The sequence below is a fragment of the Thalassophryne amazonica genome, chromosome 8 (genome assembly GCF_902500255.1).
Source record: "Thalassophryne amazonica chromosome 8, fThaAma1.1, whole genome shotgun sequence".
NCBI lineage: Eukaryota > Metazoa > Chordata > Actinopteri > Batrachoidiformes > Batrachoididae > Thalassophryne > Thalassophryne amazonica.
In genome coordinates, this window is record NC_047110.1 from 94,333,444 (window position 1) to 94,357,788 (window position 24,345).

General features: G+C 46.2%; 1 protein-coding gene across 1 annotated transcript in view; it reads left to right on the forward strand.

Moving 5' to 3' along the window:
• Positions 1 to 24,345, forward strand: part of washc4 (WASH complex subunit 4) — a 71,264-nt gene that overhangs the window by 10,663 nt on the left and 36,256 nt on the right. Inside the window, exons 10-18 of the mRNA XM_034177012.1 lie at positions 109 to 229; positions 10,749 to 10,872; positions 10,978 to 11,105; positions 11,190 to 11,350; positions 11,442 to 11,565; positions 14,117 to 14,242; positions 14,321 to 14,428; positions 14,561 to 14,707; positions 21,623 to 21,702. Coding sequence (XP_034032903.1) covers positions 109 to 229; positions 10,749 to 10,872; positions 10,978 to 11,105; positions 11,190 to 11,350; positions 11,442 to 11,565; positions 14,117 to 14,242; positions 14,321 to 14,428; positions 14,561 to 14,707; positions 21,623 to 21,702 — 1,119 coding nt within the window. The remainder of the gene's footprint in view (positions 1 to 108; positions 230 to 10,748; positions 10,873 to 10,977; positions 11,106 to 11,189; positions 11,351 to 11,441; positions 11,566 to 14,116; positions 14,243 to 14,320; positions 14,429 to 14,560; positions 14,708 to 21,622; positions 21,703 to 24,345) is intronic.

The following is a 24,345-nucleotide window of genomic DNA, read 5'->3' on the forward strand; positions in this document are numbered from 1 at the left end:
CTGCTTGTTTGCTCATCCCAGATCATTCATCTACATTTGATCTGCGGTTATTTAAAAAGCACAAAATATGCTGAGCTACTGATAGATTGTCTGTTTCCTTGGCCACAGGTTATTGAAATCTGTGCATCATAATCTTGGAAAATTTTCCATTCCTGAAGAGAAGCTGAAACCATTTGAGAAGCTTCTGCTGAAGCTGGAGGGTCACCTGCTCGATGGCATGATACTACAGGTGATGTCAATTAATTAATTACTTATTATTGGTATCATTTTTATTATTATGGACCATTATTTTGATGTAGAATAATTCTTCTCCAATTGACAAAATTGTATGCTGAAAAAAATCCCTTGAGGTTTATCTAATGTAAATTGAAATACATTTTTGAAGTTGTAAGCAAAGGGCATATTATAACTTAATGTCACTTTCACACCCAATAATTAACTTATTTGATGTCAACCATGGCTCAAAACGTTAGTGTTGCACTTTCCCCTTGGTTTGGTTTGCTTTCACAGGGCAATACTTCCAATTGGACCAATCATGTCACCAAAATCCTGTGTTTATGTTCTGGGAATTACGTCATAGCCTGTTAAGAGCAGGTGGAGATATCCGTGCTACTGCTAGCCATAACTGTTTTTAGCCCTGGTTTGATTTTTGTCTGCTGCCAGCCATAATGCCATAAAGGCCACATAGGATTGCACTTCGTGTTTGGTCACAGCAGTCACAATTTTGTACAAATATAAGATGTATCTGATTTTCATCACATTTGACAAGTTTGAAATTGAGCAAGATCAGGTTTCAGCAACAGCTTATAAGGACCTCCCACTTTACTGAACATGGTATTGTTAAATATAAGTGAAGTCGCTATCTCAGCATGTGCAATGAATCAAATGTCATTTGTGATAAATTTGATCCGGAAGCAATAAGCCACCAATGTTTTGATAGCAGCATATAAAGTGCAAGAAGCGATGGAAAACTTGATTTAAGACACGATTTTGGACAGGACAGACAAAATTCTTTACAAATTTGAAGAGGTTTCTTGGTAAGAAGTCTCTCATAACTAATGATTTCATTGCTTCAAATAATCTGGACTTTTTTATAATTACTAAAAACACTGTTCCCCTTACTGAAGCTAAGCCTCCTAACTTAGGAGGAGATGACCTTGTTGTCTTTTATAAGACTAGTCTTAGTACATTTCACCCTGAAATTTTAACTCCTTTGAAATTCTTTGCTGTTTTTTTTTTGTTTTTTTTGTCCCTCTCTTAATTGGGCAGCGCAATCTTGTTTGAGGGTGGGCGCTAAAAGGTTAAAATACACTCAACAAAAATATAAACGCAACACTTTTAGTTTTGCTCCCATTTTGTATGAGATGAACTCAAAGATCTAAAACTTTTTCCACATACACAATATCACCATTTCCCTCAAATATTGTTCACAAACCAGTCTAAATCTGTGATAGTGAGCACTTCTCCTTTGCTGAGATAATCCATCCCACCTCACAGGTGTGCCATATCAAGATGCTGATTAGACACCATGATTAGTGCACAGGTGTGCCTTAGACTGTCCACAATAAGAGGCCACTCTGAAAGGTGCAGTTTTGTTTTATTGGGGGGGGATACCAGTCAGTATCTGGTGTGACCACCATTTGCCTCATGCATTGCAACACATCTCCTTCGCATAGAGTTGATCAGGTTGTCAATTGTGGCCTGTGGAATGTTGGTCCACTCCTCTTCAATGGCTGTGCGAAGTTGCTGGATATTGGCAGGAACTGGTACACGCTGTCGTATACGCTGGTCCAGAGCATCCCAAACATGCTCAATGGGTGACATGTCCGGTGAGTATGCCGGCCATGCAAGAACTGGGACATTTTCAGCTTCCAAGAATTGTGTACAGATCCTTGCAACATGGGGCCGTGCATTATCCTGCTGCAACATGAGGTGATGTTCTTGGATGTATGGCACAACAATGGGCCTCAGGATCTCGTCACGGTATCTCTGTGCATTCAAAATGCCATCAATAAAATGCACCTGTGTTCTTCGTCCATAACAGACGCCTGCCCATACCATAACCCCACCGCCACCATGGGCCACTCGATCCACAACATTGACATCAGAAAACCTCTCACCCACACGACGCCACACACGCTGTCTGCCATCTGCCCTGAACAGTGTGAATCGGGATTCATCCGTGAAGAGAACACCTCTCCAACGTGCCAAATGCCAGCGAATGTGAGCATTTGCCCACTCAAGTCAGTTACGACAACGAACTGGAGTCAGGTCGAGACCCCGATGAGGACGACGAGCATGCAGATGAGCTTCCCTGAGACGGTTTCTGACAGTTTGTGCAGAAATTCTTTGGTTATGCAAACCGATTGTTTCAGCAGCTGTCCAAGTGGCTGGTCTCAGACGATCTTGGAGGTGAACATGCTGGATGTGGAGGTTTCTGGGCTGGTGTGGTTACACGTGGTCTGCGGTTGTGAGGCTGGTTGGATGTACTGCCAAATTCTCTGAAACGCCTTTGGAGACGGCTTATGGTAGAGAAATAAACAGTCAATACACGAGCAACAGCTCTGGTTGACATTCCTGCTGTCAGCATGCCAATTGCACGCTCCCTCAAATCTTGCGACATCTGTGGCATTGTGCTGTGTGATAAAACTGCACCTTTTAGAGTGGCCTTTTATTGTGGGCAGTCTAAGGCACACCTGTGCACTAATCATGGTGTCTAATCAGCATCTTGATATGGCACACCTGTGAGGTGGGATGGATTATCTCAGCAAAGGAGAAGTGCTCACTATCACAGATTTAGACTGGTTTGTGAACAATATTTGAGGGAAATGGTGATATTGTGTATGTGGAAAAAGTTTTAGATCTTTGAGTTCATCTCATACAAAATGGGAGCAAAACCAAAAGTGTTGCGTTTATATTTTTGTTGAGTGTATGACGCAATAATCCTACATCTGGAGACAGCCCTCATCTGTCCCCATCATAAACACGGCACTTTCTCTGAGTTTTTGGGCAAATTACACCACAAGCAAAGTGGCCATGTCATAAATGTGAATGATAGTACAAGGAAAATAGGTCTGAAATATCACACACAATCCCCAAAAACCAAAAGATAACCTATCAAAATACAATCAAAGATGAGACATCAGCCTGTATATGCAATACGAGGTCTTTTAGAAAACTATCCTACCTTTTTATTTTTAAAAAAAAAACTATATGGATTTGAATGACGTGCGATTACACCAATAATGCTTGAACCCTCGTGCGCATGCGTGAGTTTTTTCACGCGTCGGTGACGTCATTTCCCTGTGGGCAGGCCTTGAGTGAGATGTGGTCCCGCCCTCTCGGCTGAATTCCTTTGTTTCACACGCTGCTCGAGACGGCGCGCGTTGCTTTAGCAAAATTTTTTCTGGACCTGTGAGGAATATCCGAGTGGACACTATTTGAGAAATTAAGCTGGTTTTCGGTGAAAAGTTTAACGGCTGATGAGAGATTATGGGGTGTTTCTGTCGCTGTAAGGACTTCCCACGCAGCGGGACGTCGTGCAACGCTTCCGGGCGCCGTCGTCGGCCTGTTTCGACCTGAAAACATCCTAATTTAAGGCTTAATTCACCCAGGACGTCGTGAGAGAACAGAGAAGATTCAGAAGAGGCCGGCATGAGCACTTTATGTGGACATTCCACTGTTTAAGGACATTTTTTAATGAAAGACGTGCGGGCAAATTCGCAGAGTCGTTTCCGTGATGACTCGGCGAATCTGTGTGCGCCGCGACAGGAAAAACACCTCCGTGTTGAAAACCATTTGTAAAATTCAGGCGGCTTTTGATGGCTTTCAACAAGTGAGTAACTGAGAAATTGTTTAACAGCTTGGGCATGTTCCAACTTGCCCGTTAAGGTTTCCAACGGAGTTGTTTTTCCTGTCGCGACCCCCCGCGGTCGGGTCCGGCCCGACATGCGACTCTGCCCGCACGTTCTTTCATTACAAAATGTCCGTTAACAATGGAATGTCCGAATAAACTCCTCATGCCGACTTCTTCTGAAAGTTCTCTGTTCTCTGACGACTTCCTGGGTCAACAGAGCCTGAAATGTGGAAGTTTTCAACTTGAAACAGCGAGACGCTGCCGCCTCAAAGCGCAGATCGCCGTCAGGCGTCGTGGGCCGTCCTTACGGCGACACTACCAGACCAAAATCTCTCATCAGCCGTTAAAATTTTTACCGAAAACCAGCTGAATTTATCGAATGGTGTCCACTCAGTTGTGTCTTACAGTTTTGAAAAAAATTTTGATCAAACAAAGCAGCAGTCTCTGAGCCATTCCTAAACAATGAAAAAATCGACGAGAGGGTGGGTCACTCCTCACTCAAAGCCTGCCCACAGGCGAATGACGTAACCAACAGGCGTGAAAAAACTCTTGCATGCCCTCGAGGGTTCAAGCATGTCTGATGTAATCACACGTGATTCAAATCCATATGGTTTTTGAAAAAAATAATAAGGTAGGATACTTTTCTAATAGACCTTGTATATTGTATCAGACATTCAACACATAATTCACCATACCAAGTGTCGTCACCTGTGGTTAAAGCCCCTTTCACACTTGGTCTGCTTTGAGTTGCTTCATGCAGCGTCATGACGATGCAGGAATGTCTGCATCAGGTGTGCGCAGCAGGGGGGCAGAGAGGAGGTGAGAACGCAGAGGAGGATCTGCAGGCAGTCTGGCTGCATTTGTTCTTGTGCAGGGCTGCAGGTCTGCTGTCTGATTTCTGTTATAGTTTATCTTTCTTCTTTTGACCGCGAGCTGCGTGCAAGTGCATCCGTGCGAACGAACGATCCGTGAGTAAATGTGGAGGTGTCTGGAGTTGTACTTGATGTGGACATGTGCTGTCTCTGGCAATCAGTCTGTGAGCAGGACTCCTGTCCTTTTTTGTCCTTTATTTAACACAGTTATGAGAGAGAGTTTGAGGGGACAGCGAGGAACTGCCTGCAGCCAGCCAGTTTTTTTTTTTTTTTTTTTTTTTTTTTCCTTTCTTTTAATTGTTCACATGTGCACACACGAATTAATCCTCTGCGAGTGGACTGGAGATGTCCTGGCTTTTTATTGGATGTGGACATGGCCTGTCTCTGGCAATCAGTCTGTGAGCAGAACTTTTATGGACACTGTTTAAACACAGTTGTAAGAGAATTTAAGGTCAGAGTGAGGAACTGCAGCAGCAGCCAGGCTGAGCATTTTTTTTCTGTGCTCTTTGAGCGTGTAGTTTTACTGCATTGTGTACACGGTATAAAAACAATCCTGTGTGATTTATACTTCGGGAACAAGAACACAGCAGGAATCATAAATTGGCGTCGGGTAATGTTGTATTGTGAGGGTGTGGCTTCCAGTCATGTTGAGTACCCTTGCTTTGCCCTGACTTGCATTGAAACCATCCACGTGGCGTCGTCATGATGCCCCACGTTGCAACTCAAAGTGGGCCCATTGTGAAAGGGGCTTAAAGTGTGTTCCCTGGTTTGCATGTGATAATGCATCGAGATGTGTGAAGTGTATATCAAAGTGTCTCGGCTCCTTTGACGTTTTCCTGTCAGGACCCTGCGTGGTTAATGGGCAGGGTCGAACTGTTCTATAAATTCTGTGTGTTGTGTGACCCAAAAGAGAAGTAAATAAGATGCCGTTGTAGTGTCAAAATGGGAAATTGTTTTTCATACGTCGCAATTTCCACAATTTACATACATACATATATATATATATACTCCCCCTCTAGCTGCCACCTTATCGTGGTGGGGGAGTTTGCGTACCCGGATGATCCTAGGAGCTATGTTGACGGGGGCTTTGTGCTCCCTGTAGGGTCTCCCAAGGCAAACAGGTCCTAGGTGACGGGTCAGACTAAGGGCAGTTTAGAACCTCCATGACCAGTAAAAAATCAAGGACCGAGACGTCGCCCGGTATGGCAGAGCCGGGGCCCCACCCTGGAGCCAGGCCTGGGGTTGGGGCTCGCGCCTTAGCCCATGGGGCCCGGCCGGGTTCAGCCCGAAAGAGCGACGTGGGCCCGCCCTCCTGTGGGTTCACCACCTGCAGAGGGGGCCATGGGGGTCGGGTGCAGAGAGGATTGGGTGGCGGTCGAAGACGGGTGGCCCGGTCCATGCTCACAGCCCCTGGCTGTTGGGATGTGACCCAACAGCCACCTCGCTAGGGGGGAAGGAGCCTGAGCTTGTGCGGGAGGTTGAGAGATACAGACTAGAGATAGTCGGGCTCACCTCCACGCACAGCTTGGGCTGGTACCCAACTCCTGGAGAGGGGCTGGATGCTTCATTTTTCTGGCGTTGCCCATGGGGAGAGGCGGAGAGCTGGGGTTGCATTGCTTATTGCTCCCCAGCTCAGTCGCATGTGTTGGAGTTCACTCCAGTGAACGAGAGGGTCGCGTCTCTACGCCTTCGGGTCGGGGACAGGTCTCTCACCGTTGTCTCAGCCTACGGGCCGAGCAGCAGTGCAGCGTACCCGACCTTCCTGGAGTCCCTGGGAGGGGTATTAAATAGCGCTCCGACTGGGGACTCCATTGTTCTCCTGGGGGATTTCAACACCCACGTGGGCGGCGACAGTGAGACTTGGAGGGGGGGTGATCGGGAAGCTCGGCCTCCCCGATCTGAACCTGAGTGGTGTTCAGTTGTTGGACTTCTGTGCTAGTCACAGTTTGTCCATCACGAACACCATGTTCGAGCACAAGGGTGTCCATAAGTTCACGTGGCACCAGGACACCCTGAGCCAGAGGTCGATGATCGACTTTGTAGTCGTATCATCTGACCTTCGGCCACGTGTCTCGGACACTCGAGTGAAGAGAGGGGCAGAGCTGTCAACCGATCACCACCTGGTGGTGAGTTGGATCCGCTGGGAGGGGAGGAAGCCGGACAGACCTGGCAGGCCCAAACGTATCGTGTGTGTCTGCTGGGAACGACTGGCGGAACCCTCTGTCAGCGAGGTCTTCAACTCCCACCTCCGGGAGAGCTTCTCCCAGATTCCGGGGGAGGTTGGAGACATGAAGTCCGAGTGGACCATGTTCTCCACCTCCATTGTTTATGCGGCTGCTCGTAGCTGTGGTTTCAAGGTCTCTGGTACCTGTCGCGGCAGCAATCCCCAAACCCGATGGTAGACACCGGAAGTAAGGGATGCCGTCAAGCTGAAGAAGGAGTCCTACTTATCTTTGTTGGTAGGTGGGACCCCAGAGGCAGCTGACAGGTACCGGCAGGCCAAGCGTGCCACAGCCCGTGTGGTCGCAGAGGCAAAAACTTGGGTCTGGGAGGAGTTTGAGGAGGCTATGGAGGAGGACTGTCAGTCGGCCTCGAAGAGATTCTGGCAAACCGTCCGACGCCTCAGGAGGCGGAAGCAGCTCTCCACCAGCACTGTTTACGGTGCGGATGGGGAGCTGGTTGACCCTGACTGGTGTTGTTGTCGGGCGTTGGAAGGAGTACTTGGAGGATCTCCTCAATCCCATCGTCACGTCTTCCGAAGAGGAAGCAGAGACTGGGGACTCAGAGGCGGACTCATCCATTACCCAGGCAGAAGTCACCGAGGTGGTTAGAAAGCTCCTCGGTGGCAAGGCTCCTGGGGTGGATGAAATCCGTCCTGATTACCTTAAGTCTCTGGATGTTGTGGGACTGTCTTGGCTGACATGCCTCTGCAACATCGCGTGGCGATCGGGGACAGTGCCTCTGGTGTAGAGGGGGTCTGGTTTGGGAACCACAGAATCTCGTCTCTGCTGTTTGCGGACGATGTGGTTCTGTTGGCTTCGTCAAATCAGGACCTTCAGTGTGCACTGGGGCGGTTTGCAGCTGAGTGTGAAGCGTCCGGGATGAAAATCAGCACCTCCAAATCCAAGGCCATGGTTCTCGACCGGAAAAAGGTGCTTTGCCCTCTTCAGGTCGGTGGAGTGTCCTTGCCTCAAGTGGAGGAGTTTAAGTATCTCGGGGTCTTGTTCACGAGTGAGGGACGGATGGAGCGTGAGATCGATAGACGGATCTGTGCAGCATCTGCAGTGATGCGGTCGCTGTATCGGACCGTCGTGGTGAAGAGAGAGCTGAGTAGTAGTAGTAATTTACAGATCGATCTACGTTCCGATCCTCACCTATGGTCATGAGATTTGGCTCATGACCGAAAGAACGAGATCGCAAGTACAAGCAGCCGAGATGAGTTTCCTCCGCAGGGTGGCTGGGCGCTCCCTTAGAGATAGTGTGAGGAGCTCGGTCACTCGGGAGGATCTCGGAGTCGAGCCACTGCTCCTCCACGTCGAAAGGAGTCAGTTGAGGTGGCTCGGACATCTTTTCCGGATGCCCCCTGGACACCTCGCTGGAGAGGTGTTCCGGGCACGTCCCATTGGGTGGAGGCCAATGGAAGACCCAGGACATGCTGGAGGGACTACATCTCTCGGCTGGCTTGGGAACGCCTTGGGGTTCCCCCGGAGGAGCTGGGGGAGGTGTGTGTGGATCGGGAGGTCTGGGCGGCTTTGCTTGAGCTGCTGCCCCCGCGACCCGACTCCAGATAAAGCAGAAGAAAATGGTATATACGAGGTCTATTAGAAAAGTATCTTGGCTTATTATTTTTTTCAAACACCATATGGATTTGAATCACGTGTGATTGCATCAGACAAGCTTGAACCCTCGTGCGCATGCGTGAGTTTTTCCACGCCTGTCGGTTGCATCATTCGCCTGTCTCGCTCCAGTAGCGAATCCATCGTGACGCGCGAAGCCTTCGCTCGGCTTTCCATGACAAAATCTCTTGTTAAAAGTGAAATCTGCCGGAAAATGGTTGATGTCCAGCTCTTGTGATAACCATAGAAATGGCACACAATGGTCACGGATCCAGACAGCCATCCGTTTAGAAATGAAATGGTCGTTCAGCCTGTTGATGGCGGCTTCGGAGCGCGGCGCGCCCCACAGCCGCTGGGGGCCGTCCTTAAAGTGACAGTAACACTCCTTATTCTCTACCAAGCCCGTAACATTTTCACCGAAAGCCAGATACATTTTTCTAATGGTTTCCAGCTGCCAGTCTCTAACAGTTTCTGAAAAACTTGTGATGGGAAAAAAAGCCCAAATCATTCCGCCATTTCCTGACAATGAAAATCCGACGAGGGGGCTGGACCACTCCTCACTCAAAGCCTGCTCACAGGCGAATGACGCAACCGACAGGCGTGGAAAAACTCACGCATGCGCACAAGGGTTCAAGCTTGTCTGACGCAATCACACGTGATTCAAATCCATATGGTTTTTGAAAACAATAATAAGGTCGGATACTTTTCTAATAGACCTCGTGTACATATATATACACACACTAAACAAAAATATAAATGCAACACTTTTCTTTTTGCACCCATTTTTCATGAGCTGAACAGTCTAAAACATTTTCTGTATACACAAAATGACCTATTTCTCTCAAATATTGTTCACAAATCTGTCTAAATCTGTGTTAGTGAGCACTTCTCCTTTGCAGAGATAATCCATCCCACCTGATAGCTGTGGCATATCAAGATGCTGGTTAGACAGCATGATTATTACAGAGGTATGCCTTAGGCTGGCCACAATCAACAGCCCCTTTAAAATGTTCAGTTTTATCACACAGCACAATGCCACAGATGTCACACGTTTTGATGGAGCGTGCGATTGGCATGCTGACTGCAGTAATGTCCACCAGAGCTGTTGCCCATGAATTGAATGTTCATTTCTCTGCCATAAGCTGTTTCCAAAGGTGTTTCAGAGAATTTGGCAATACATCCAACCAGCCTCACAGTCGCAGACCACATGCACCCACACCAGTCCAGGACCTCCACATCCAACATGTTCACCTCAAAATACACAGGATGCAAATTATGCAATGAGAGTTTGGTCTTAAGGTGCCCTGACACTTGCAAGACTTTGATCCGCGCACTTGCACGCACATCGTCATGATGATCCCACCCGTTGTGTTCCCAGCTGGACGTCATGCTTTGTTCCACTGGCTTCCACGTATTGTGCGCTGGACGCGGTGTATATAAAATAATTATTTTGTAGCGGATTATTCATTTTCTGTCTGAGTTAACTGTCTTCCGGAATCACAGAAGAGCGCTTCAGCTGCTGGTTTTCTCACGTGCGCTGAATGAGATGGAGAAAGCATTTGGAGTCATCTAAAAAAGTAATTATTTGTCATGTATATATTGTAATGGCTTTGTGAAACAGTTACATGTTCTTTCCTTCTTGTGTGCAGTTGTAAAAGTATGTTTGTGATAGATTTAATATCTCTTATAATCAATCAGTCGAGCTGTGCTCTGATGCGGTGCGCTGACGCAGCCACTCACTGTTCATTTCTTCTTTACTCAACTAGACAAGCTGCACATAGTGTTGACGAGTAGATCGCGCAGCGTTCACTATCACTTCACATTTGTTGCACAATATTTATGCATTTCAAAATTCTCTTTGTGTAATTGCACATGCTGGCGCCCTCTTACATTCAGTCTACACCCGTTAACAACAAGTTTACTCTCCTGCACTACATAGTGCGTGCATCAAAGTTGTGCAAGTGTCAGGGGGCATTTTGTAACACCTTTTCCATCAGACAAAGTGTTTGGTCCAGAGCAGACTTTGTAAGCATGTTCACACTTCCCTAAACAAGGGGAACTTGTGAAGAAAGGGGCTGCAGTGTGTTTAGAACAGACCAAACAGGGCAGATGTGAAAACGTTTGTTTTCTTCATGTCCTTTGAGCATGAGTAGTGATTCCGTGACATTTCTGATTTTGTTACAGGCCTGTGTGGAGCAGAGATTTGATGATTCTGGGGAAGGAATTGGTGTTGCAAAAAACAGTGCCTTTGCTGAGGAGTTTGCCTTCAACATTCGCACCATATTCAGCAGTGTTGAGGCTAAAATCGGTCCGTTTCTTCTTCTTTCTTGTTTTTTTTTTTTTCTTTTTTTTAATTGATAGGTTAGTTTTACATGCGAGTGCTGTTCATTCCTGAAATGTGAGTTTGTTTCAGGCGAGCCTTCAGAGATTGACCAGAGAGATAAATACGCTGGGGTCTGCGCTCTCTTTGTGCTTCATTTTCACATCTTCAGGAGTGTGGACAAAAAGCTATACAAGGCGTTGTTGGATGTCTGTAAAAAGGTAGTTTTTCATTTTTATTGTGTTTTCCACATCATTACAATAGAACTGTCTTTATAACGTGTGTCTGCCCCCTACTTTGTCAAGGTACCAGCTGTCACTTTGACAGCCAATATCATCTGGTTTCCTGACACTTTCCTCATTACAAAGGTCGTACCAGCAGCTAAGCTCATGGATAAAAAGAGTCTACAGGCCATCAGATTGCAGAGAGACAGCTACCTGCAGCAAAGAGCACAGATGCTGTCAAAGTAAGCAGGGATCTCCACTTCATCACAACTGCTTTATGTGAGTCAAACTTTCTGGTTTTAAGAATCTGTTTCTGTCCTCTGTCTTTGTTAGGGATGTCCAGTCCTACATGTTTGTAACTTCCTGGATGATGAAGATGGAGTCAATCTTGTCTAAGGAGCAGAAAAATGACAAGCTGCCAGAAGACCTCAACAGCAGGTGTAATGTTTTTTTACAGGTAAAGTCCAACAGAATAACTACATTGGCAAAGCTCTTTTTAGGTAGTTTTCAGAAAATGTATGATGTAGTGTTTGCTGTTAACCTGCACTGGGCAGTGCGGTGGCTTAATGGTCATAGAAGCAAGAAGGTCATGGGATTGCTTCCCACCTGGTTCTTTCTGTGTGGAGTTTGCATGTTCTCCCCATGTTCATGTGGGTTCCCTCTAGGTGCTCCAGTTTCCTTTCACTTCCAAAGACATGCAGGTTTGATGAATTGGTGACTCTAAATTGACCGTTGTGAAAACAAAATAGTTGTCTTCATGCGACGCTGTGTTTATTTGATATTGTGTTCATCACTGTGGGAATGCACTGTGAAATGTCCTTGCTTAATCCAGAGACTGTTCATGCAGTTTGCATGAACAGTACACATCAGAATGGTGTTCGTGCGCAAGTTCTCATGAGCTCATCTACCCAAACTGATACTGGTAGCTATCTGAAAATGACTTCATCTGGAAACAGGCTGTGGAGAGACAAATTCCCACAAAAAATGTTTTGTCTCAAGGCTGCAGTTAGGCACGATCAGAACAGACTCTGTCACTCTGGGTCAGACAGAAACATGTGGCTATCATTCATTTTGCGCAAACTGCGTGAACAGTCTGTGGATTAAGCAAGGACATTTCACAGTGCATTCCCATAGTGAGGAACGCAATATCAAATAAACACGGCGGCAAATAAAGACTATTTTTTCACACCGTAGATGTGTGAGTTTGTCTGTCTATATGTGGTAGGGGTGCATGATATAGCCAGTTTAACTGGTTCACGGTATAAATTTTGCTGACAGTAGAGATTTGGACTCCACTGACTAATTGTAATAACGCCCGTGGAGTTTTGTTGATCCAGGAAAACTCCTCTGTGAAGTGTCTGTGTGTGAACCACTGCTGCAGAGTGCATAGGGGGAGGTGTTCTGAGCTGAGGCGGGTCTCTCACTGAAACGAGGAGTGACACGCTTGAGTGTCTGCACTTAGTTTTGTCGCTGAACACTGCAAAACTGAGACAGCAACATGCAATATTTGCAAAGCTGTTGGTTATTTATTTCAGTGAATGCAGAGGCTCCGTCGCATCCTGAATCAAACATTTGAGACAGCGCCACATTAAATAATGCAAGGATTTTTTTTAACCAAAGCAGAACTGCAAAATCAGCCAGAGAATGACTATTTACTCAGACTGACTTCAAATGTGAGTAAATTAAGCATTTTTCTTAATTTTGTTTTGGTGGTTTCATGTTGAGTTTTGTAAATGAGGAAAACCGCTCCGTTCACCAAAACATCAAATCTAAGCTTGCTTTTTGGCTTGCAAATTGTAGCTATAGTTTTGAGATCTGCACAACAAAATGTTCTCAAAATTACATTGTATCAGTTTTTTTTTTTTTTTTTTTTATCAACCTTTCTTTTTAGCAACCTTTGCTAACGGACCCATTCAGAAACACTTGCATTATAATTTTTTACACTTAAGTTTATATCACGATATATACCATTACCTTGAAGCGATTCAATTTAAGCCACCATATGAATTTTTGGTCATATTGCCCAGCCCTAATATGTGGTCCTGTGATAGACTGGTGTTCTATCCAAGGTGCACCCTGCCTCGTGCCCTATGGCCACTTGGATTGGCTCCAGCCCCACCATTACCCTTGATTGGAGTAAGCGGGTATAGAAGATGAATGAATGTTAATCTGCATGACTTTAAATCTTGCACAGATTGTTCCAGTTGTCTCAGTAAAGGTTGACACTTTTCTTTCAACATTTATATGACTGCCACTTGTGCTTTCCATAGAGTAAAAGTTTGACACCTGGATGTAAACTGTGGTATGACCTGGTATTGTGGAAGCCAAACTTTTATCACACTCTAGCTGTTTTGATTTCTCTGTGGTAGTAGTGAAGTTTATTTTCCATTAAATCAGCACTGAAGAAACATGCTATATCACTTTTTTTGACAATATGAATTGTCAAATCAAACAGAATAATATCATAATTTCTTTCATAAAAGATGCTGGAAGGCTTGAGTGAATATCCTGCAGGGATCGTTAGTAATAGAAAAATGACCTTACCTGGGTTGGCCAAACTTGGCTATGTAATGCTAAAAGGAGTACATGAAGCCATGATGTTATTGAGTCACAAAATTTGAGTCACAGGATGGTTTTAGGAAATGATGTCTCGTGTGGGTGTAATGTCTTTGGGACTTGATAACACAAAATCTTACTTGTGTCTTGGATTTGGGTTCACAGCTGGAGCACAAGTTAGATGGGGAAGTGGTAGTCATAAGGATAGAGGAGCGGGCTTCAGACCAGAGAGGTGTAGGTCAAATTCCCCAATCAGACAGGAATATTGCAAAGATGTCCTTGAGCAAGGTCCTTAATCTCCAAGTTGAACACCTTGCACGGTAGCATCCTGATGTTTTTTATTTTTTTTAATGAACATGACCATGTAACGTAACAGATTTCCACTCTGGTACGTTGTTAAGACTCAGACGATTTCTTCACCTACATATTCCTCTGTGTTTGTGTCCTTACAGGGTATCCTACATGCATACAGCATTAGCACCATAATCAAGACAACCATGAACATGCACATGTCAACACAGCGACCCTTGACCAAGACCTCAGTCAAAGCACTGTGTCGACTGATCGAGTTGCTCAAGGTGAGCATGTGCCGACTTCTCCGTTTACATTCAACAAAACTGATTAAGTGAAGTAATGTGATGTTAATGTCCTATCAGGCTGTGGAACACACGTTCCACAGACGGTCCATTGTTGTAGCGGACTCAGTTTCTCACATCACTCAGCAGCTCCAGTCACAGGCCCTCATCACCATCGGCATTGCCAAGGTAAACACCAACACATAAAGAATAATCACACGTATTCTTGAGAAATGTTGAGGGTTTTTTTTTTGGCTACAGATTTTGTCATTCAGAATTTTGTATTTTCTATGAATTTACCCCCTCCCCGCTTCTATGCAGAAAAGGGTGATTTCAGACAAAAAGTACAGTGAGCAGCGGCTGGACGTGTTGTCATCTTTGGTACTGGCAGAAAATGCTCTCATTGGACCGAGCACAAAGGAGCGTCGCCTCGTGGTGTCTCTAGCTCTCTGCGTTGGTACACAGTTGGTATGTTGAACAGGTATTGATGGTTAACATTTGCACAGTACTTGTAATTTTTTTTTTTTATCCTTTGCTGAGAGTGGGCAAGGGGAAATGTTTCCCTCTTTCATGAGAGTTGTAAGGTGTGGAGGGGGAGAGGGAAGAACTTTTTTTATAACTCATCAGTTTAAGATATGTTAAGCCATAACGTAAATTAGGGTTATGATCGCTTTTAGTGAGTCAGAATCCTGCTAGCAGTGGCCACTTCCTATTGTAGCCTCAACTCGGTTGAATCAACTGTTTAGTCCACACATATTAAGTCCCTTCGGCTGCTCCCTTGGTGGATCTGCATGTTGATTTGGCACACATTTTACACCAGATGCCCTTCCTGACATAAGTTGTGGGAGGGGTGGGGGTTTGAACCAGGAGTCTCCTGCACTGAAACCAAGTGCACTAACCACTTGGCCACCATGAAATTGAACTCAGTGGTCTAACTTCGTGACTTTTCATTTCAAAGCATGCATGGTTTCCAGGCTCCTTTTTGGGAGACCTACTGTGTAGTCCACACATATTTTTGGAAAAACTTTTCTATGCATTTTGCCCATTTTAAGACACTGAAAACAGCTTTTGCAAAACTCCACCCAAGGACAAATCTTTAGAAAATGTTGGTTTCATTGTTTACATGTAAACAAGGAAAATAGAGCTTTTGTCTTGTTACCAGGCTTCTGATTGGCCTACGTGATTGCACAATATTGCAGCATTCACATGCTGACTGTAGAAGATACAAATAATGAATGTTTGAGTTCAGAACCTCCATGACCAGTAAAAAATCAAGGACCGAGACATCGCCCGGTATGGCGGAGCCGGGGGCCCCACCCTGGAGCCAGGCCTGGGGTTGGGGCTCGCACGCGAGTGCCTGGTGGTCATGCCTTAGCCCATGGGGCCCGGCCGGGCTCAGCCCGAAAGAGCGACGTGGGCCCGCCCTCCTGTGGGTTCACCACCTGCAGAGGGGGCCATGGGGGTCGGGTGCAGAGAGGATTGGGTGGCGGTCGAGGGCGGGTGGCCCGGCGGCCCGGTCCATGCTTACAGCCCCTGGCTGTTGGGACGTGGAATGTCACCTCGCTGGGGGGGAAGGAGCCTGAGCTTGTGCGGGAGGTTGAGAGATACCGACTAGAGATAGTCGGGTTCACCTCCACGCACAGCTTGGGCTCTGGTACCCAACTCCTGGAGAGGGGCTGGATGCTTCATTTTTCTGGCGTTGCCCATGGGGAGAGGCGGAGAGCTGTGGTCGCATTGCTTGTTGCTCCCCAGCTCAGTCGCCATGTGTTGGAGTTCACTCCAGTGAATGAGAGGGTCGCGTCCCTACGCCTTCGGGTCGGGGACAGGTCTCTCACCGTTGTCTCGGCCTACGGGCCGAGCAGCAGTGCAGAGTACCCAACCTTCCTGGAGTCCCTGGGAGGGGTACTATATAACACTCCGACTGGGGACTCCATTGTTCTCCTGGGGGATTTCAACGCCCACCTGGGCGGCGACAGTGAGACCTGGAGGGGGGTGATCGGGAAGCACGGCCTCCCCGATCTGAACCTGAGTGGTGTTCAGTTGTTGGACTTCTGTGCTAGTCACAGTTTGTCCATCACAAACACCATGTTCGAGCACAAAGGTGTCCATAAGTTCACGTGGCACCAGGACACCCTGAGCCGGAGGTCGATGATCGACTTTGTAGTCGTATCATCTGACCTTCGGCCGAGTGTCTCGGACACTCGAGTGAAGAGAGGGGCAGAGCTGTCAACCGATCACCACCTGGTGGTGAGTTGGATCTGCTGGGAGGGGAGGAAGCCGGTCAGACCTGGCAGGCCCAAACGTATCGTGAGGGTGTGCTGGGAACGACCGGCGGAACCCTCTGTCAGCAAGGTCTTCAACTCCCACCTCCGGGAGAGCTTCTCCCAGATCCCGGGGGAGGTTGGAGACATGGAGTAGACCATGTTCTCCACCTCCATTGTCGGTGCGGCCGTTCGTAGCTGTGGTCACAAGATCTCTGGTGCCTGTCGCGGCAACAATCCCCGAACCCGGTGGTGGACGCCGGAAGTAAGGGATGCCGTCAAGCTGAAGAAGGAGTCCTACTTATGTTTGATGGTAGGTGGGACCCCGGAGGCAGCTGACAGGTACCGGCAGGCCAAGCGTGCCGCAGCCCGTGCGGTCACAGAGGCAAAAACTCGGGTCTGGGAGGAGTTCGGGGAGGCCATGGAGGAGGACTATCAGTCAGCCTCGAAGAGATTCTGGCAAACCGTCCGGCGCCTCAGGAGGCAGAAGCAGCTCTCCACCAGCACTGTTTACGGTGCGGGTGGGGAGCTGTTGACCCTGACTGGGGATGTTGTCGGGCGGTGGAAGGAATACTTCGAGGATATCCTCAATCCCATCGTCATGTCTTCCAAAGAGGAAGCAGAGACCGGGGACTCAGAGGTGGACTCATCCATTGCACAGGTCGAAGTCACCGAGGTGGTTAGAAAGCTCCTCGGTGGCAAGCTCCTGGGGTGGATGAAGTCCGTCCTGAGTACCTTAAGTCTCTGGATGTTGTGGGACTGCCTTGGCTGACATGCCTCTGCAACATCGCGTGGCGATCAGGGGCAGTGCCTCTGGATTGGCAGACCGGGGTGGTGGTCCCTCTGTTTAAGAAGGGGGACCGGAGGGTGTGTTCAACTATAGGGGGATCACACTCCTCAGCCTCCCCGGTAAGGTCTATTCCAGAGTACTGGAGAGGAGAATTCGACCGATGGTCGAACCTCTGATTCAGGAGGAGCAGTGTTGTTTTCGTCCTGGTCACGGCACACTGGACTAGCTCTACACCCTCCATCGGGTGCTCGAGGGTTCATGGGAGTTGGCCCAACCAGTCCACATGTGTTTTGTGGATCTGGAGAAGGCGTTCGACCGTGTCCCTCAGGGCACCCTGTGGGGGGTGCTCCGGGAGTACGGGGTCATAGAATCCAATGACCGGAGCAGGAGCTTGGTTCGCATTGCCGGTAGTAAGTCGAGCCGGTTTCCAGCGCACGCTGGACTCCGCCAGGGCTGCCCTTTGTCACCGGTTCTGTTCATTACCTTTATGGACAGAATTTCTAGGCACAGTCAGGGTGTAGAGGGGGTCCGGTTTGGGAACCACATAATCTCGTCTCTGCTGTTTGCGGACGATGTGATTCTGTTGGCTTCGTCAAATCAGGACCTTCATCGTGCACTGGGGCGGTTTGCAGCCAAGTGTGAACCATCCGGGATGAAAATCACCTCCAAATCCGAGGCCATGGTTCTCGACCGGAAAAAGGTGCTTTGCCCTCTTCAGGTCGGTGGAGTGTCCTTGCCTCAAGTGGAGGAGTTTAAGTAACTCGGGGTCTTGTTCACGAGTGAGGGACGGCTGGAGCGTGAGATCGATAGACGGATCTGTGCAGCATCTGCAATGATGCGGTCGCTGTATCGGACCATCGTGGTGAAGAGAGAGCTGAGTAGGGGGGCAAAGCTCTCGATTTACCGATCGATCTACGTTCCGATCCTCACCTATGGTCATGAGATTTGGCTCATGACCGAAAGAACGAGATCACGAGTACAAGCGGCCGAGATGAGTTTCCTCCGCAGGGTGGCTGGGTTTCTCCCTTAGAGATAGGGTGAGGAGCTTGGTCACTCGGGAGGAGCTCGGAGTCGAGCCGCTGCTCCTTCACATCGACAGGAGTCCGTTGAGGTGGCTCGGGCATCTTTTCCGGATGCCCCCTGGACGCCTCGCTGGAGAGGTGTTCCGGGCACGTCCCATTGGGAGGAGGCCCCGGGGAAGATCCAGGGCACGCTGGAGGGACTACATCTCTTGGCTGGGTTGGGAACGCCTTGGGGTTCCCCCGGAAGAGCTGGGGGAGGTGTGTGTGGATCGGGAGGTCTGGGCGGCTTTGCTTGACCTGCTGCCCCCGCGACCCTACTCCGGATGAAGCGGAAGAAAATGGATGGAATGTTTGAGTTCCTTCAGTGAAAGCTAGAACAAACCATTCAACTCACATGAAACCACATCCACACACATGCAACCAGGTCGGTGCTTGTGTGCGCATGTACTACCAAAAAAGACTGTACATCCTCAGTGCAGCGAAAAAAAAAATCACATCAAAAATTAGTCCAGCTTTTCATTCTTTCTTCCTCCTAACAGCCTCCAAACAGCACAGTGGATTTGTTATGTGTGTGCGTGCGTGCACACGTGTGCAGAGTGCAATAGTACCAAATGTATGGAACCACATTTGTACTCTAAATAGAAGCAAACTGCACTCTAAATGCAACACAAATGGGGCGAATTAATCCATGTCATGTGACATACAAAGCACCAATCAAATGACAAGGACAGTAATAAGCATTATGCCACTCATCATAGCAGAATTACTGTCACTGTGACTTGAGATGTGGTCATTTTTCATTGTTAACAACCCACACTACAACCCCTGGCAAAAATTATGGAATCACCGGCCTCAGAGGATGTTAATTCAGTTGTTTAATTTTGTAGAAAAAAAGCAGATCACAGACATGACACAAAACTAAAGTCATTTCAAATGGCAACTTTCTGGCTTTAAGAAACACTATAAGAAATCAAGAAAAAAAGATTGTGGCAGTCAGTAACGGTTACTTTTTTAGACCAAGCAGAGGAAAAAAATATGGAATCACTCAATTCTGAGGAAAAAATTATGGAATCACCCTGTAAATTTTCATCCCCCAAATTAACACCTGCATCAAATCAGATCTGCTCATTGACATTAACCCTATACCATGACATTGACCCTATGTGTCTTTTTGCAAGGAATGTTTTTGCAGTTTTTGCTCTATGGCAAGATGCATTATCATCTTGAAAAATTATTTTATCATCCCCACATCCTTTCAATTGTCCAAAATATCAACATAAACTTGTGCATTTATTGATGATGTAATGACAGCTATCTCCCCAGTGCCTTTACCTGACATGCAGCCCCATATCATCAATGACTGTGGAAATTTACATGTCATCTTTATAAATCTCATTGGAAAGGCACCAAACAAAAGTTCCAGCATCATCACCTTGCCCAATGCAGATTCGAGATTCATCACTGAATATGACTTTCATCCAGTCATCCACAGTCCACGATTGCTTTTCCTTAGCCCATTGTAACCTTGTTTTTTTCTGTTTAGGTGTTAATGATGCCTTTCGTTTAGCTTTTCTGTTGTAAATCCCATTTCCTTTAGGCGGTTTCTTACAGTTCGGTCACAGATGTTGACTCCAGTTTCCTCCCATTCGTTCCTCATTTGTTTTGTTGTACATTTTTCGATTTTTGAGACATATTGCTTTAAGTTTTCTGTCTTGACGCTTTGATGTCTTCCTTGGTCTACCAGTATGTTTGCCTTTAACAACCTTCCCATGTTGTTTGTATTTGGTCCAGAGTTTAGACACAGCTGACTGTGAACAACCAACATCTTTTGCAACATTGCGTGATGATTTACTCTCTTTTAAGAGTTTGATAATCCTCTCCTTTGTTTCAATTGACATCTCTCGTGTTGGAGCCATGATTCATGTCAGTCCACTTGGTGCAACAGCTCTCCAAGGTGTGTTCACTCCTTTTTAGATGCAGACTAACGAGCAGATCTGATATGATGCAGGTGTTAGTTTTGGGGATGAAAATTTACAGGGTGATTCCATAATTTTTTCCTCAGAATTGAGTGATTCCATATTTTTTTCCTCTGCTTGGTCTAAAAAAGTAACCGTTACTGACTGCCACAATCTCTTTTTCTTGATTTCTTATAGTGTTTCTTAAAGCCAGAAAGTTGCCATTTGAAATGACTTTAGTTTTGTGTCATGTCTGTGATCTGCTTTTTTTCTACAAAATTAAACAACTGAATGAACATCCTCCGAGGCCGGTGATTCCATACTTTTTGCCAGGGGTTGTATAATATTCATCATCCAAAGATACAGCAGCGTTTTGCAGGGTTGTATTAAAACTGAAAACACTGGCTCTGATGGCAGCTTAAAAAGTTAAGTTTTTGAGGTTGTGGGTTAATTTTTCTCTGTAATATCACACAAATTATTCACATTTTCCTGATTAAAATAGGGTGACTGACCTGAAATAATCCATCCTTCACTGTCTGACTTTTGTCCTCCTGCCACTTACAGCTAGCATGTGAACACAATATTTGGTTTATCGCCACCTGTTGCTTTGGCATGCTCTTAAATGTGCTTTTAAAAAGTTTGTGATGGAAATATTGAAGCTAAAAAAATCTCTGTTTTCAAAAATGCCAGTGTAGGTATGGACTTAGCATGAGATAGAGCCTATTAGTGAGCCAATATTTCCACTGAGTGAAATGTTTATATTATTTAATCTATATGTTAGCACTAATTGACTGACATTAGATCCACTGATGGTGCAGCAGTTGCAAAGGTAATATGCTGGTCATACATTTTAAAACCCACAACCAAACCATCCATTGTGAAAGCCACCCAAAAACACAAGTGCATGCGTTAATCAAACACTCGAACAAAAAAGCCATAGCGCTGGTTGTTTTGGAGCTGCGAGATGGGCTTCATTTGGCATGCCGATCTTTCCCACTACCCAACTTTTTCCTCAATTATGGGTTTGACTTGAGTTAGGCGCAGCTAAGATGGGAACATTTGGAGACGCCCTATTTGAGCTGTTGAAAAAACTTGCAGGTGACTTGCAGGTGATTGTTTGTCCTCTTTACTAATGTTTATCAATTTGCATGATATGATCCACAGTGGGTAACCCATCTGGAATTGTTCAGCACAAACATGGCATTTTTATAGGTGACTATGCTGTAACATTGCAGGTCTTTCGTCAAGCATATGTCTGAAGTGAGGATCTGACTGACAAAGATGAGAGTCTGCAGTCTGATTGCGCTTGTTTAATTTGGTTCTAACTTCTAACGTTATCTTTTGCTCTCTTCCAGAAAACATTCAAAGATGAGGAACTTCTTCCGTTACAGCTTGTGCTGAAGAAGCTTGATCTGATTAGTGAGCTAAGGGAAAGGTGGGTGTTTTTTCTCATTCTGAAAAAGATTTTGTTCAACATTTATCTGTTGCATGATTGGGCACAACGTTAAACTGTATCTGGGACTGTAGGTGGGCTTTCAGCCTGAGGATCACTACTTTTTTTGGAACTGAAATTAGGGGAGGTGATGATGATCTAGTGGTTAAGCATTGGGCTTGAGACCAGAGGATCCTCGGTTCAAATCCCAGCCTGACTGGAAAATCACCAAGGGCCCTTGGGCAAGGTCCTTAATCCACTAGTTGCTCCTGGTGTGTAGTGGGCACCTTGTATGGCAGCAGCCTGACATCGGGGTGAATGTGAGACATTGATGTGTAAAGTGCTTTGAGCGTCTGATGCAGATGGAAAAGCACTACATAAATGCAGACCATTTAAATATTGCCATTTACTTGTCTTTATGCCCCACTGAACGAGGTTCAGGAGGCATTATGTTTTTACCCAGTCTGTTCGTGTGTCAGTCTGCAGACATTTGCTTTCTGCACAGTAACTAAAGAAGGCCTTCTCTGATTGAAACTGTTTCTTGGTGGTGTATTATTCATTATTACTTCTACTGTAAAACCATACACCAGCTTAACACAAGTGGGAGCACAGAGCTTTCTCTTATCATGCCCCTGTTCTGTGGAATGATCTCCCTGCATCAATAAAACAGTCAGATTCTGTAGAGACTTTCACATCCAGACTTAATACGCACTTATTTTCACTTTTGTATGGCATAGTATGTTATTATGCTTTTTATCCTTTTAAATTCATTTTATTAGGAAACAGAGCGGGCCGTGGCCTCAACTTCATCTAAAGTCTGGGTCTTTTAGTGAAGCTTAGGGCTATTGGTAGATTACCTTAGTTTTTCTTCTGTTTTCTAGTTGCTTAATGCTGACAAATTATACTGTATTAGTTGTCTTTCCAGTGCCTGATTCAGTTTTTTTCTCTCTGTTTGAGGTGCTGCTCCGTTCAGAGATGGGTGTGGTGTCTACTTCTGCAACCCTCCTGCCCTGTGCACCAGCAAAATTTCCTGTATATTCGTTTTGTAAATTGTTTTGTCAATTGTGTCGCTAGCATGGCCCAAGCAGAGGGTCACCGCTTTGAGTCTGGTCTGCTTGAGGTTTCTTCCTTAAATCATCAGAGGGAGTTTTTCCTTACCACTGTCACCTGTGGGCTTGCTCTTGGGGTTGGTAAGGTTAGACCTTACTTGTGTGAAGTGCCCTGAGGCAACTTTGCTGTGATTTGGTGCTATATAAATGAAAAGAAATTGAAATTGGGCGCATATCCAACACTTTGCGATGTTCTTGTTTCAGAATCACAATCAGATTTATTGCCAAGTAAGTTCTCACATACAAGGAATTTCATCTGGTGTCATTGGTGCATAAACAACAATAAAAAGAAAAGAAAAAATACTTCTGTAGAAGTAAAAGACTCTGAACGATTATATCATAAACATACTTTTACAGCTGCACACAAGAAGGGATGAACATGCAACTGTTTTACCAAGCCATTACAATATAAACATGACAAATAATTACCTTTTTAGACTGATCCAAATGCTTTCTCCCCCTCATTAAGCATGCGCACAAGAGAGCGAGAAAAGCTGCAGCTGGAACAGCCCTCTATGATTCAGAAAGAGGAGTTTTCAACAGCCAACTCGCAGAGAAAATGATCAAAGTCGTGCAAGTGTCATCGCACCTTTATACCTCACCGTGGTTCGTAATGGAATGCAGCAGTCCTCACAGAAGCTGATATATGAAGTCACAGCATCTGTGTACTCATCCAGACTGTTGGTGGCATTCTTGAACGCATCCTAGTCCATTTTTTCCAAACATGCCTGTAGATCCTCCACAGTCTCACTGCTCCACTGTTTAGGTGTCCTCACTATAGGTTTGCAGAACTTTAGTTTCTGCCTGTAGGTTGGAATCATGTGTACCATGGCATGGTCACAATGGCCTAGTGCAGCACGTAGGACGGCATAATAAGCATTGTTCATAGATGTGTAACAGTTATCCACAATTCTGTCCTCTCTGGTCGGACATTTGATGAGTTGTCTGTATTTAGGAAGTTTGTGGGAATGACCCAGGACAATAACTAAAGAGTTAGTCTCCACATGCAGTATCTGGTCGGCGAGCGTGCGTTGTGCCTCATGCACGTTAGCCGGTGGTGGGATGTAAACACTTACCAGAATGAATGAGAACTCACGGGGTGAGTGGAACTGTGTGCAGTTAATAAAAAACAGTTTCCAGACCAGGAGAGCAGTGCTGTTGGATCACTGTCACATCATTACAGCAGCCACTGTTGATATATAAACAGACTCCACCACCCTTCATTTTGCTGGAGAGTCCTGCGTCTCAGTCTGCTCTGAAAAGTTGGAAGCCTGCCAGCTGCAGTGCAGAATCTGGATGCAAGCCACAGAGCCACATCTCCATGAAGCACAAAACCGCAGATGTGGTGAAATCTTTGCTTTTCCCCACCAGTAGCTGGAGTTCATCTGTTTTATTTGGCAGAGCGCACAGGTTGGAAAGGAATATTCCTGGTAGCGGTGTACGGTGGCTGTGACGGTGGAGCCATAGGAGTGCTCCGGCACGTCTCCCCCTCATCCTGTGTTTCACTGCGTTGGCCAAGGTGAGAGCACTTTTGGCC